We start from the raw sequence: 15,690 nt of genomic DNA on the forward strand, positions 1-15,690 counted from the left end.
TCAGAGGAGCAGCAAACCAATAATCTACCCCACCAAGTGACTTCCACTGCTGTGGGTGTCTCTGGCAGCCCCTTCCAACCTCCCCAGCATCGTGGGATTTCATTTCTCTGACAGCCCCTTCTGCCCTCCCCACCAATGTGAGATCCTCTTTCTGTGGCCCTGTCTCCCAAGGAAAATTCCACTTTTGTCCCGGCAGCTGCGCCATCAGATTCTCCTTATCGCTGGAAGGAAAACAAAATGTGCTGTGAATAACCCTCCTGGAGCATCCCCAGCAGTGCCTGCCCTCTCTGGAGGGCTCAGGGAGCCAGCAGCACGGGCTGTGTTATCAGCACCACCCTGTCCCCAGCCCAGGCTGAGATGGATGTCCCCTGTCAGAAGCAGTGACAAGGAGCAGAGGGAGGAACAAGCCGTGTTTTTTGACCTTACAGATGTGTAATAACAAGCTCTATCAGCCACAGCAGTTTGGATCCCAGCCAGGGGATATTTTCCTCCCTTTGCTGATCCATTTGTTCACGCTGTCGCTGCCTGAACGTGCTGCAGGCAGGACAAACAACAGCCTGCTCACAGCACTGGGGTTGTTTCTGCTTTTCTCACTGGGGATTTGCATAAAAGCCCAGGCGTTATTTTGGCCAAAATCCATTCCACCCACTTTCCATCTCCTTCTTTGTCCACTTTTTTTCCCCGTGATTTTAAATTAATTTTTGAGGAGAAGTTTTAAGGCAGAGGTGATCCATTGCTGCAGTTGGTGTTTGAGTGCTGCCCCTTGGTTCACCTTTGCCCTGTGTGAAAGTCAGAAACAAACTCTGCCCCTCTGCCCCAAGTCATGGCACTGCCCTGCCCTGGAGCTTTCCCCTGTATCTTCCTTAAAGCAAGGGCATCAGAGCACTTAGGAGTCAATGATTTCATTTTGACTGCAATAAATTTGCTGAAAAATCCAGTTCTGGAGGTATCATTGTCACTTGCAGGTTCCATCTGAATTTGGTAGAGAGCTTCAAGCAGTAAATGAAATGGAAGAAAGGGATAAAACTTTTCCAGCTCTCATGGGAGTGTCCCTAATGGCACTGTATGGGACCAAAGCTCCTCCATTCCCATGTTCCTACAGCACAATACTGAGGAGTTTCACAGAACTTCAAATAGTGACTAAATAAAATAACATTATTGCATTGAATAACCCCCAGTTAAAGAGAAGGATGAGCATCCCTGACCAGGATCTCAGCTTGCCCCAGTGACCTGCAGGAAGGGAATCCTCCAGCAGCCTCCCCTCCACCCCAAACCTTCAGCTGCTGCTCTTGGCACTCTTTGCTTCACAGAATAAAACTTGAGAAGGAAACATGGACAGGACAGGGGATTGAAGAGTGTGGGGACCCTGTCAGGATTTTGGCAGCTCCTGGGTAAAACCCCAAATAAAGCACCATGGGCTCGAACATCCACGTGGGTTTCCACTGCTCCCACACATCCATCATCACATTTAATTCATGATTTCCCCAAGCTGCTTAACAGGAATTACCTGTTCTCAACCAGGGGAGGGTAATTTTAAAAAAAGGAAAAATAGACAGTAAGCATTGAGAAACTCAGGAGGGAATCAGGGTGTTGATTTTACATTTTCATTTGAAAAGAAGAAAAAAACATACAGGCCAGGCTGCTCTGCATCTGGGAAATGCAGTCACAAGAGATGTTGGTGCTTTGTGGCTGAAAACATGAATTGGCTGGGTTGCTCCAAGGATGAATATTTTCTTCTGGGAGCAACCTGGTCTGGTGGAAGTTGTCCCTGCCTACGGCAGGGGGGTGGAACTAGAAGATCTTTAAAGGTCATTTCCATCCCAAACCCTTCTACAATCCTATGATTTTATGAACTATCAAATATGACTCACTTTGACCAATATTCTGAATAAGTTTTGTCCTAAAGCTGCATTTTTTTTCCAGCAGTGCCCTCAGCCAGCAGCAGCAAAGGTGGGAGAAGCTCCTGGGCCAGGCTTTATTCCCAGGCTGCTTCTCCCTTGCAGGATGGGAGACACTTCAACCCTTCTGGTGCTCCAGGGACTGAATTTCCTTCCAAAACCTGAAGATCTAGTCAAAGAGCTGCTTGAAGAAATACCTGCAGGCCAGCTGAGGTGGTTGAAAACCATTTGTAGGGAAAAGCAAAACTTCTCCAGGGCTTGGCACTGGCTCCCCCAGCTGCTTTCCCCTCCTCTGTCAGCAGCAGCCACCTCCATCCCTGCAGGGGAATGGCTGGGGATGGGTCAATGTTTAACCAAGCTGGGAAGGACATCTGTGGGAGCTGGCAGGGAGCTGCCTGGGCTCTGAGTGCCTCTCTAAGATCCCTCTCCATGTTCAGGGAGGAAGGTGCATGAGGGGTTTTCCTTCTCCTCTCAGAGCCCTGGCTCTGCAGGATGGGTCTGAGCTCCTCCAAGGCGCACCCCAAGGTGACCAGGGTGGCCCCAGTGCCCACCCGGGGGGATGTGCCCATTCTGAGTGTCCTGCAGGGGCTCCCCAGAAATCCAGGACAGCCCAGCCCACACCCCACAGTGCCCATCTTCCAGCTGGAGCTTCCACCTCTGCGGGAGACCTGGTACGGGAGAGCCTCTGCAGGTGAGGGGGCACTGCTGGAATATTGTGAACCTGGGGTCACTGGGGCTGTGGTTTGCTGGCTGCAGTGTGGGGTGGCTGTAGGGATGTGCTGCTCTGCAGCAGCAGCTTTGTGCCATTTTTGCCATTTCCAGGATGTTTTAGCTTTGGGAAAACTCTTTTTTCCCCTTTGGCAGTTTTGGCAAGTGTCTCTCTCGCCAGAGCTCCCAGGTCCTTGTTCTCATTAGGCACGCCCCTGGAAACAGCCCAGCATCACCCTGGCACCCACCAGTGTCCAGCCACCCTGGGACTCCATCACAGCCCTGTCCTGCTCACCTGCCCTGTCAGGCACAGCCCTGTCCTAACCACAATTAGATTCTGGGCAGGTAAAACTCAGCATGGCAATTGATTCCAATTGTCATTCCAATTTGTCACTGATGATAAATTTCCCAAGCCTCTCCCAAGGAGCAGAGGAAGGCAGACAGCCTGGATGTGTGTGCTTCCCTAAAAGCAGCCTCTCCCCACAGCCTTTAAACTCCATCCGTACCCAAATCCTCCCCAGAGGCTCAAAATCCATCTGGAAGAGGATGTGCAGCTCTCCACAACGAGCTGGATGCTGACAAATTCTTCCCACAGCTGTAAGGGGAGTGTAGGGAGAAACATCCATGAAAACCAACTGGGGTGTGAGGAAGGGCGAGGCAGAGGGAGGAGGATCTGCACCCCCAGCATCCCCCTCCCTGCTTTTCCATTCCCAAAAATCAATTTCTGACCCACACCGAGCGGTGTTAATCACCAGTGCTTTACCAGAGGCTGGATATTTCCTCCAGGATCATTCATCGGGTGGCATCAGGAAGCAGTGAAAGCAAATAAACCTTTGGAGTGATAGCAGTGACATTCCCAGAACTGAGGTTTTGGAGAGAATACAGATCAGGTATTGCTGTAGAGGAGCAGGTTTTAAGTACTCCATGAGAGCAGCAACAACCAAATATTCCTGTTCTGGGAGATGATCACTGGGCATTTAACAAATGCTTGTTAAAAAATGTGTATTTTATTAAAAAAAATAATGAATGTTATGTTCTATTACTTTCCATTTTCAGAAACAAGAGGAGAATGCTCAGGAGGACTTGAGCAAAGTATTAGCTCAAGCTGCTGTCTAAATAAGCAAAGCCTCCAAGAGAATAGGTTTTATTTGGTTTATGCGGGTTCAGCTTGGCTTATTTTAAATCCAGATTCCCCCAGAGGGGAGGATCTGCTGCTGCTGAAGTGCAAGGGTGAAAAAACAGGAGAACAGGAGTCACAAGGATGCCTGGTGCTGCTGCTTCTCCAGGGAGAGCAGATTTGGGGACAGTGAGCCCTCAGCCCCCAGTTCTGTATCTGCAGAAGATGAGGGCAAGTGTCCCACGAGCCACAGGCATGGATAGGATGGCAGGGAAAAATTAAAAACAACCCCAAACACACGCAACACAGACCACCACACCTCATAAGGGAGAAATAACTTCCTCAAAGCCATATCCTTGACCAGGACAAACTTCTCCTTAGCCACAGCCCCTTCCCCGTGTCGTGTCCCTGTTCCCATCTCCATGGGCCACCTCCTCAGCTTTTCCTTTCCTCTCAGAAATTCCCTATGCACTCAATTGCCAGCAGACAGAGGCAATACTCCACAACCCCCTTTTCCTCTAACAAGCTGATATTTCACCAGTGTTCCCAGCAGATGAGCTTTGTCTCCTCCTGTGCTGGAAATTTTCCCTTCAGGCTCCCATTCCTGCATGTGTGGAGCAGCCACAGCTTCACCCGGTGGTTAAACATTGCCAGGGCTCTGCCAAACATCTACTTGATGGAATCACCATCACCTCCCACATCCCAGCACCTTCACAGGAGGAAAAAATTCCTCCCTGTGAGGGTGGGGAGCCCTGGCACAGGGTGCCCAGAGAAGCTGTGGCTGTCCCTGGATCCCTGGAAATGTCCAAATATTCCAAGGACAGGGCTTGGAGAACCCTGGGATAGTGGAGAGTGACACTGCCCATGGCAGGGGGTGGAAAACAAAAGATCTTTAGGGTCACTTCCAACCCAAACCCTTCCATGATTCTGTGATTGTCTTCTCTCTCTTCTCCAAGAGCCCTGCCTGGTGATCTTCCATAAGGTTCAAGGAAGTCCCCCATAAACTGACCTCAAAATTACCACTTCTCTTGCTAAATACTACTATTAAAATTGGCATCACCTGTAATGTTCTTCCTGCTCTTCATCCCCAGCTCTCCATCCCTGTTACCTCCTCAGGAGCTGCTCAGCCACACCTCACTTAACTCCATGTATAAAATGTCATTTGAATGCACCAGGACACTTTTTTGGGGTGAATAGGTGGGACAAACAGATAAACTGTTGCGTGAAAGAAATGCTTCCTGCACATGCAAGTATTTATTTGTGCAAGAAAGGAACAAAAGGGGCAGTGGTGAGAGCACCAGCACAGAACAGAGCCAAGCTGGGATCCCAGCCAGGCCTGGAGAAAGCTCAGCTTTAATAACTACCAGGAGACCACTGGTGTGTGACACATTCTTTTGGGCTGATTTCCAGAGTCTGGGGTGCACCACTCACCTGAGCACAGCCCTGCTGCTGCTGCTGCAGCCCAGCTGTGCCACAGGCACTAAATCAGCAGAGGCATTGCTCAGTCCCACCAAAAAAACAACAATAATCAAGTCTCAGGGGCTGAGCAGCAGGAAAAGACCCGAAGTGCTGCCTGTGCCTGACTTTAACAGGGCAGGCAGTGGAAGGCAGCAGAGGCCAGAGATTTCTTGGCCAGCTAATGATTACGGGGAATGGAAGGAGAAGAGTCCCTTGACCACCCAAATTCCAGGGGCTGGAGAGGCTACAGGAGACACAAGGGTGGTGATGGTCATATTCAGGAGCATGAGTGGTTGTAGAGGGAAGCTGGAGAGGTATTTGTTCTAGATCACAGGCACAGTTAGACCCACTTGACTCCTGCAGCCAACAGAATATTCCATGTGTTCCTGGAATACACAGACAAGGACTTGAGTGGGACATGCCAGCCAAAAAAACCAGGGCACAAAGCTATTGCTGAGTGATGATCACCCAAAAGTAACTTCATCCATTTCTTCACCCTTTAAGGGCCCCTCTCTCTGAACACCTTGCCAGGAAAGGATGGAAGCAGCATCATCAAGCAGCATCCACCCCGAAGGCCTCAAGTAAGGAGTGTGGAAACTCCCTGGGAGCTGCTCTGATTGACCCCTCCCTGTGGGATTTCTGGGGACAGGGCCACGTGTCACAGCCCCACAGTGGGGGAAGCAAATACCTTACAGCAACACCAGGGGCAAATCCTACTTTTGGGTGATGAGGAGTTTGTGTGCTCTGGAGAAACCCAGCAGGGGCAGGTGTCCCAGGGTGGGGCACAGGGATGTTAAGGGACATCTCTGCTGGGATGTCCTTTGGGGTGTCTGGGTACCTGCAGCCAAATCCTGGCGTTCCCATGGGGCCAGCCTGGTATTTTGAGCCCTTTGCAGAAAGGATCCAACCTGCATCATGTGGGGCTGATTTTGGCTCTTCAGGCCAAAGGGCAGCAGCTTCAGAGCAAAGATGGTAAAGCAGACAGAGGTGCTGTGCCCTAGGGGATGGTGAGAGACACAGCAATCATTCTGGGTTTCAGATGCTCTGTACCTGCCCAAACCCCCTCAGTTTCCCCATCCTGCACTTCCCAGATCCATTCCTCCCCAAGACCCAAACCCCCTGACTCTACCTGACCTAACAGTCAAGATTTTCCCTCCACACAAGGGCTGCCCTTAAACAACTAAAGCTCAGAAATATCTTCAGATCTTTATTTCTCCCCCTGTACTCGGCACTGGTGAGGCCACAGCTCAAATCCAGTGTTCATTCATGGGCATTTCTTCCTAATATCCAACCTGAATCTGTTTGGAGAAACCTGGTCTAGTGAAAGGTGTCGCTGCTCATGAGAGGGGGGTTGGTCCTTAAAGTCCCTCCCAACCCATAAATTTCAGGTTTCCATGATTCTGTGAACCCACCGGAGCAAGGATTCTTTGCTTGAGACCTCCTTGCTGTGATTATGATCTTTTAAATATAACAAAGAACAGAAGAGGCACCAAATGGGGTCCCTTAAACCCACTCCCCTCAGGGCTGTGGCTCTGGGTGACACTGGTGGCTTCAGATCTCAGAGGTGGCCACCAGCTATGGGATAATGTGTCCCTGGGTTTGGGGGGATGATACAGCAGTGGCATCTAAATTGAGCCCACCTACACCCTGAAAACTGTCACATGGAATCACAGTTTCCTCTAGAAACCTCTGACCAGCATGGAATTTTTAATTATTGATTTTATTTCCATCACTTGTGTATTATCGGGACACTCACGGTTAGCACTCATTTCAGGACAAAGATTAATCTGTTAATCCTACCCTGTTCTGCTGCTGTTGCTCTCAAGAGGTGCACACAGCTCCAGCAAAAGCCTTTTTTCCTCTGGGAATATCCTCAAAGGCAGCAGAGCAGGATGACATGGTATTCTCAGGACTTTTAGAGGTCAGCGAGTATTTCCAGACATAAACCTGTGATGATCACAAAAACTAATGGGAAAAGTCAATTTTCCAGCCTGGGACTGAGCTTTACCCCAAATCCTGAAGCCTGGCTGCCCCAGCAGGGCAGGGTGAAGGGTTGAGGGATGTGGGAGGTTTTTTGCCTTCATCCACCCCGTGCTGGTGACCTCGGTGTCTTCCCGGAGTGATGCCAGCCTGAACCACAGCTTGTGGTGTCACATGCTGCCATCTAGTGCCATTTCTCAGTTTCATATTCAGCTTTGTGGGGCTTTTCTGATGCTAAGAGACCTGCACTTGGTGTTGGGAGACTAGTGGGGAATTTTCCCTTTACATGATGCTGTTCTCCCCTCCTGCATTTTTACAGATTCAAAATGACAGCTCAGGATGCAGCAGCAGTTCAGTGCAGACAGTCAGAGACATGTCCCCATTTACTGGGCACTTGTTTGCAATCAAGGAACTAAAAGTTTCCTAAATAAATTATAAGTCAGGTCTTACAGACAAAGTCCTTGATGATATCCCCTTCCATTTTTATGGAAGCTGTACTGAGCTCCCCTCCTAGAAGGGAACCTTAGGTGGAATCACCACCCCTGGAAGTGTTCAAAAATTGTGTAGATGTGGCACTTAGGGACACAGTTTAGTGATGGACCTGGCAGTGCTGGGATAATGGTTGGGCTTGATGATCTGGGGGGGTCTTTTCTAACTTCAGTGATTCTATGAATACCAAGCCATGGAATGACCCCAGCAACACTTCAGAACTTGGCAAGATTTAAGGAGGCATCTTTGCTCCTTAAGATTCAAATCCATGCTCAGAGCAGCCTGTAGAGCAAGTCCCTGCCTATTTTCACCAGCCACAAGAAAAAAGGAACTTTGTACCATGCACAGTTTTGCAGAGAGATGTTTTATTTAGGCCAATGTAAAGACTGGCTGGACAGAGGGAATGGCGCTCTAGGTCTCCTCTAATTGGGGTCTGCCCTTTGATGACCTGATAGGGTTCTTAAGATTAAATCATGACACCTCTGCATGCTCCAGCTCTGCCATGAAGCAATCTGAGCTGTGGTTTGGCTTCGCTCTGGTTTTGGAGGGAGCTTTGGCCACTGTTGGGGCTCAAAGAGAAATACCTGCAGGGATGGAATTGCTGCCAAACTGGGGCTTTGCTGCTTGTGCTGTAATGCAAAAAGTTTCCCCAGTTCCTCAAATGATGCTCATCTCCCTGAGATGCCAAACTCCTTCCTGTATCCCAAGCAGCTGGGCCAGAATTGGAGCTGGAAAAATGTCAAGGTAGTTTCATATCGGGTTTTATGATCCTGTGGAATGAGCAATGCTAAATATTATAAATACTGGACTTGCAGAGGCTTGAACCTGCCTTCCCTCCACAAGCAATCACTCCTGTGAAGCCCTGGAGTCAGCGAGAAGTGGCTGCAAGCCCAAAACCAAAGGTAAGTGCATGAGTTTGTGCTCTTCCACAAGCCATTCCTGGCTGCAGGCTCCTGTCCCTCACAAATTCGGGCACCCTGAAGGGCAGAAGTTGGAATTTAACCACTGGCTGTGCTCCTGTCCCTGGCTGAGCCCAGGACACTGAGCTGGAACACCAGAGTGTGGCTAAGAGGATCCAAAAAAAGGGTTAAGCTTCTTAATCTCCAGCATGGCAGTTCCCTGGATGAGATGGACCTGCTGAGCCAGGATATTAAATATTTTAGAGGCTGGAAGTATGAGAGGCACGTTTTTAAATGACTCATTTGAGCACCCATCACTTGCAATTGGTGGGGAGAAGGGAGAGACCAGGGACAAGACAAGAGGAAGTGACTTCAACTTGTGCCAGGAAAGGTTTAGATGGGATTTTAGGGGAAATTCCTTCACTGGAAGCATTGTCAGGCACTGGAACAGGCTGCCCAGGGAGTGGTGGATCCCCACCCCGGGAGGGACTCCCAAGCCGTGTGGATGTGGCACTTGGGGACATGGTGGGGAGTGGCCTTGGCAGTGCTGGGGGAACAAGCTGGACTTGATGATCTTAGACACCTTTTCCAACACCTACAACTCCATAAGTCTGACTTAAAGGCTACAAACACTGTGTGCCATGAACACCCCCAAACATGCAAAAGCTGCTCTTCCCTTCAGATCATGAGATTGTCTTGGAGAACTGACTCAATGCAGGAACACCTCTTGGGGCAGAAGCACCAATACATTGCTTTAATGAAGTTTTTTCCCCTCCTGCCCCAGAGCTGTGGGATAAACTGCAAGCACAGTGGAATTCTGTGATGAATTCCTGCAGGGTGGAATCTACACGGGGAGATGCTCACTGCCTTTATCCAGGAGCGCCCGAGGGGTTTGTGAGCTGGTGGCTCTTCCTTTCTCTTTCAGGAAATTCAGGTGTATTTATTTCCATCTTTAAATACCTCCTAGGTGCTGGAGAAGAGGAAGCCAAACCCGAATCCCCTCCCTGGCAGGAGGCAGCACTTGCACAAACTTCAGATGTTGGATTTGACCCGCAAGCGACGAGAGGTAATGCCAGGATGGATTTGAGGAGGGGATGGGGGTGTCTCTCCCACCCACCAGGATGCTTCAGACCTCTTGCTGGGAAGGTGAAAGGAAGCTTTCCCTGTGTCTAAGGCAGAGGGCTGGTGGGGAGCATCCCCTGTGATCAGTCATTACCTGTGGTTTTTCCAATGCTTTGCTCTCATCTGGCCGTGACTCATGGAGCAACCAGAAAAATCCCTGTCCCAGTCATGTTCTGTCATGTACCCAGTTCTGGCAGATTCCACTTGCTTGGGTTAAACTGCTCGACTGTGCAATTATTTCCAGGGCCAACCCCCTAATGCTGTGCCACGTCGAGCTATTAAAATGTGTTTGCTCCTCTGCTGCTTGTGTTGACAACTCATTTGCAAACCCAGGGGGAGCTGAAGCGGAATCTCCACAGGGAGGCGAAAATCAATGAGCAAAAAATCAAGGAATTGAGCCCCAAGGATGTCCTTGACACTCCCCAGAGAGGTGACAATGCCAGAAGCCCAGACCCCGTCCCTGCTGAGCACAATCAGCATTTTCCTGAAGACGTCCCTGGTAAGTGGAATAACTTTCCAAGGCACATAAAACTCACCAGCTCACTCCTAAATGTCATCAGAGAAGTCTCCCAATGGAAGGTGCTTCCACTGCTCCATCTCCTGCAGCGACGAGAAGCAGGTTCAGGGGGGGAAAGGGCTGTGTTAGTAGGACAGAGCACTGGAACGCTTCAGAGAGCTCTCTGGGGTAAAGGTGACACTCACTGAGGCGGATCACTCTTTAGGTTTGGGGATTTCTTCCCTACAGAAGGGGAAGTGAAGTGGATTTCAGCCATCTCTTCATCCTGATCTGTCCAAGGCATGAGCCCTGTCCTGCTTTGCCTACACGTGACAACCTTTGGCACAGGCTGGGAATGCATCACCGAGGCTAAAAGTGCTTAAATCAGGGGAAAACTTACCTGAAGGTGAACTTTCACCAGGAGGAAGAGGAACAAACTTGGCCTCCTATTCCCTCGTGGCTCTTCACCTCAGCTCTCTTCCCCTTGGTGATAAAGCCATATTTCCAGGCTCTATAATTTCACCAAATATAATCCTGGGTGTGTTACACCTCACCCTGCCCCAGACACGGGGTCTGGTCTTACAGGAGCTCTCAGGATTTTCCTTATGTGCCTCCAGCTGTCCATAACCATTTCCAGCTCAACTCCAGGTGACTGAGCAGCTCTGAAAAACCATGATATTTTATTTCTTTTCTCTCCCCTAGGAAACACATGGGGTGGAGGACTCCCCAGGCAGCCTGACAGGGCTGAACTCTCCCCAGGAAGGAAGGGGAAGGTTGACCTGTGGTTCTGCAGGGAGCCACGGATGAGGGATCTCTTCTGGGACTCCTCCAGCACAGGGTCAGAGGAAGAGGAGAGGGAAGAGAAGATTCACCACAAACCCACGCTCGTGAGGACCAAGACAGAGAGAGTTTCCCTGTTTGATGACTTCTTTGACAGGGATTTCTAGTGGCATGGCTTGGGGTGTGCCAAAGAAATAAGCCCCAGGTCTGGAGGGGCTGGAGCCCTCCCAGATGGATGGGCTGAGGTTGGAGACAGCGCTGGCTGTACGTGGAATTTCAGTGAGTATGGGAATTTCAGTGGGAAGGTTATCTGCAAACAAGGAGCTGGCTGATGTGAGGTGAACAAAAACCCTCTGTGTTGTGTGGCTGAATCAAAACATCTGAGGAAGAAAGCCTTGGATAGAGCAACAGTGAAGTGGGGGTAGAGAGAGGAGGAGGGGGCTGGCAAAAAAAACCCAAACAAAACAACAGTAACAACAACAACAACAAAAAAAACAAACCAAACAAAACAAACAAACAAAACAAAACAAAAACAAAAAAACCAACAAAAAAAGCAAACCAAAACAAACAAACAAAAAAAAAACTACCACCCAAGCAGAGGCTGGGGAAAGTTTTGGGATAAACTAATCCCAAATATTCAGTGTCAACCGAAATGAAACATTTCACTTGCCTTTGAGTTACTCAGTCTTCCTGTTTAACTTGAAGTTAACCCTTTTTAAACCACAAACCCCAGTTCAAAATGCAAGGTAAAATGATTTCTTTGGGAGGTCTTTAAAATACATAATTTAGCATACATAAATTACTTTTTGACCTTTGTGGCTTTTTTCTTTTTTTCCTTATATTTCCTCTCCTTCCCTGTCCTGGACACAGAAATATATGTTCTTTCTTCAGAGCTAACCTCCAGATTTATGTATTTATAAAATATATATGTATATATATTACATATCTAATATATATATGTATTTATCCAGATTTATATATAATCTGAAAAAATCTGGCTCTGGTTCACTTTTCCTCCCTGTTCAGTGTTGGGGAGTGAATGATGGGAAGGGAGAAATTTCCATCTTTTCCTGCACACACTCTCCCAGGGATGCTGGTCAAGGCTGCAGCATCCACCAGGGATTTGAACAAGCTGCCCTGTTGCAATCTGACATTTCCAAGTATATTGAAAAAGATGATTATACGAGGGTATCTGATCTATCAAAAATGCTCTTGCGGTTTCCATCTCACCTAAACTGTACTTTTTATTAAATTATCTCATTTTCCTTACAAAATAATTTTGTTACCTGAGAGGGAACTTCACCCAATCCTCCTGTATCCTGTCTGGTTGTCCCTGGAGGTCCATAAAGGCCACCAAGTTTGTGGACTCAAAGCACTCATATAAAAGGAGATTTCAGTTAAACATCACACAGTTATTTTAATGTGGCAGACTGGATAAGCAGGGGACTGGTGGAACACAAGGAAGGGAGAGATTTCACCAGCAGCCCTGGGGAACAGACACATCTGGTTGCCAGCATGACTTTTGCCTCTGTTTGAAGCTGCAGGGTTGACAAAGGGCATTAACTCCTCCTGGTGCCTCCTGCTTGTCTCCCTCCCTTCCCACTTGGTCCTTCTAGACAAAAACATCTCCAGAGCAGCTCCTTGCTGCAGGGCAGGGGCTCCAGGTGTAACAAATATCATCACAGCACTTCCAGCTGGAAACCTGATCCTTTCATTTTTCAAGCCAGGACACCCAGAATAGCAAGATCCAGAGTCAGTTCTCAGTTACCCAGGATGAGCAGGGATGGATGAAGCTTGTCCTGCATCACTGTCCCAAACCTGTGCTCCTCCCACAAAGCTGTTGTGATGTGTCTGCATTGCACCCCCAGATTCCTGATTTACACAGCCAGGAAAAGAGCAGGAGACACATTTTTACACTTATTTAAGGGAACGAGACGCCCATGGCTGACTCACTTTCACCAGTATTTATCTTTATTGAAAATCCCAGGAGCTGGGAATCACAATCAAAGCCCCAAATCAAGCTGGAGCCTCCAGCCCAGCTGCCCAGGACTGAGCTCCTCTGTCCTGATTTCACCTACTTTTGTCATCTCTAAATGTATGGCCCACTACAGAATGTCTACAATGCTCCGTGGGGAAAACTGCCCACACACCATGTGGGATTTCACCAGAGAAACACAAAAACAAACCCCAGCACAGGGAAGGAAGAAGGAGAGGAATCATTTTAATGAGAAGGAGAGCTGCTCATGGCAAATGAGTCCATGTCTGGAGTCTGTGTGTTTTAAAAATGCCCTGAGAACTTTGCTGATAAACACAGTCATCCTGTGTGAGCTGGAAATATCGTGAGAGCTTCGAAGTCAGTCTTGAGGGTGTGCTGGAAAGGTCAATGATTTAATGGGCTGGAACAATTAATCTGGCACTTGTCTATACACCTGTTCTCTTAATGATGTGACACATCGCCCTTCTGTGCTCCCATCTGTCAACAATTAAGCTATAATTGGTGGAAATGCAATTTATCTCAGATAGAGCTGATTAGTTTTCCAATAATCGTGTTGCCAGCCTTGGGGAAGAGTGCTGCCCACGGAGAAGTGTCTGTGGACCACTCTATCCATATCACAGACTGTGCACAGAAGACACTCTGAGCATTAATTCATCAATCTACAGTGTGCAAAATCTGCTCTTACAGAAGCAATACCATCAGCAAACCTGCTCCCATCACAGGAGGAATGGCTTCCCACTGGCAGAGGGCAGGGTGAGATGGGATATTGGGAAGAATTCCTGACTCTGAGTGGGGGGAGGCCCTGGCACACAGAAGCTGTGGCTGCCCCATCCCTGGCAGTGCTCCAAACCAGCCTGGATGGGGCTTGGAGCAATCTGGGATAATGGAAGATGTCCCTGTCTTTAGGGTCCCTTTCCAACCCAAACCACTCTGTGAGTCCAGGAAATACTTCTGATACTCAAAACTGTCTGACTGTGCTGCTCTTGACTGTGTTAATTCATCACGACCTGGAGAGAGGCAGGTGGCATCTCATCCTCTGCTCGTGTTTTCTGACATCCTTCCAGAAACTGGAAATGAAAAAAATTTTCTTCGTTACTAAGGGTGAAACACAGACTTTTCTACAAACTGCAGAAGATGGGGGGGGGGGAGGGAGGGGGAAATCCCAACCAAGCTCCCACAATTTATGTTCTGCAACTCAGCAATGGAGACTTCAGAGAGAGGCTTTCAGTCCCCAGTTCCAAATGCTGGAATCGTGTGAGGGCTGAGGCATTACAGCCAGCTCTGGAGAAGACACAGCTTCAACCTCAGTCACAACCCACAGAAACCAGAGGCTGAGTTTAGCAGAGCCCCTCACCCCCCTGTGCTTCCCTGGGCTAAAAACGTGTTCCTGTGGCTATCCCACACTACCCAAAGACTCAAGGCAAGGCTGGACCCTTCCTGCAGGTTAGAGGAGTCTCCACACAGGAGCTGTGCTGGGGCAGAAACTGCTCAGCCCAGATTTCAGCACCTTCAGAAAATTCAAATTATCATTTTTCACCACGAGGGCAAAGAATGGAGATTTAACACAGTTAATGATGTGGGTGTGGACAGCAGCAAATGGTGCAGCCCAGGAGATGTAGGTCAGATAGATCCCTGCCCCAAAGGACATCTGATCTCCCCAGGGAAATGGGTATAGGATGTTTTTGTCAGTACAAGCATGGCCAGAGCAAGCCAAGTTCTTCCAGCTCAGGATCAGCTGAACCGGTTTTGCTGAAATGTTAAATCAAAATGATAATACTCAGCCTGAAGTCAGCACCAGCTTGGCAAAATCATTAACAATTAAATGCACAATTTATAAGAGGAAATGTCAATGAACTGTACTTCTGTATTGAAAAAAAAAAGGAGCTGGGGTTGCTGTAACACCTCTGTTACTGTTCTTGAGAAAAAACATAATTTAATTACACTCAGCAAAGAGAGGTGTTAGGTAAATAAAGCTGAACAAAGCCTCAGTGTAACTGGATCTCACTGACTAGTCTGGATTAATGGGATTTTCTAACCTCCCTGGGCTCAGTCCCACCTGGTGCTCAGAGTATTTGACCTCCTCAGGAATGTGAGCCCTCAGCACCACACAACCTCCTCCTTCCAAGATGCACACAGGCTTTCTAAAACAGAAAAAAACCCACCATCAGAGCCACTGGGATACACCCATAAACCTTATTAAAGCCTTTATCTGCCCTGCCTCCCTGCAAGGTGTGTGACAGGACTGGGATTGCTTCAATCTGCTTACACAAAGCTGCAGAGAAAAGCCCCCAAGAACAGCGACTTGAGCAGCTCCTTTCAGGCTGTACACGAAGATTAAAGTCTTATCACCAGCTTGAAAAAACAAACAAACAATAAAAAAAAAAAACCCAAAAACAAAACAAAAAACCCCCAAGCATGTCAGGATTTTGTTGGCCTCACCAGGTATCCTCAGACTGCTCTGTGACAGCACAGCCCCAAATCTGCAGTTTTCCCACTTGCCATTTAAAGAAATTTCCAGCTTTCCTTAAATAATTCCAGAGTAAGGTCCAGCAATAGCACAAGGGTCCTGTGATGAATTAAGAGGAAGGAGGCAGCTCCTGTTTGTCTCTGAGCCTCTTTACCTGTCCCTGGCACTGGGTTCTGAGATGCCTTTCCCTAGCTCTGTCCCAGGGGGAACACAATCCATCTCCACTGATGCCACAGGGCTGCCCACAGATCCCTCCTGCTCTTGAAAGAGGTGGGAAAAA

At 48.5% G+C, this 15,690-nt stretch overlaps 1 protein-coding gene across 1 annotated transcript; it reads left to right on the plus strand.

The window, feature by feature from the left end:
• Positions 1-2,390: 2,390 nt before the first annotated feature.
• Positions 2,391-11,801, plus strand: CCDC198 (coiled-coil domain containing 198). Its single transcript, XM_062495461.1, has 6 exons — positions 2,391-2,589; positions 5,686-5,762; positions 8,466-8,552; positions 9,517-9,615; positions 10,005-10,170; positions 10,870-11,801. The coding sequence occupies exons 1-6, from the start codon at positions 2,391-2,393 to the stop codon at positions 11,112-11,114; spliced, it is 873 nt and encodes a 290-aa protein (XP_062351445.1). The 3' UTR covers positions 11,115-11,801.
• The last annotated feature ends 3,889 nt before the right edge of the window (positions 11,802-15,690 follow it).

The sequence above is a fragment of the Cinclus cinclus genome, chromosome 6 (assembly GCF_963662255.1).
Source record: "Cinclus cinclus chromosome 6, bCinCin1.1, whole genome shotgun sequence".
NCBI classification, from domain to species: domain Eukaryota; kingdom Metazoa; phylum Chordata; class Aves; order Passeriformes; family Cinclidae; genus Cinclus; species Cinclus cinclus.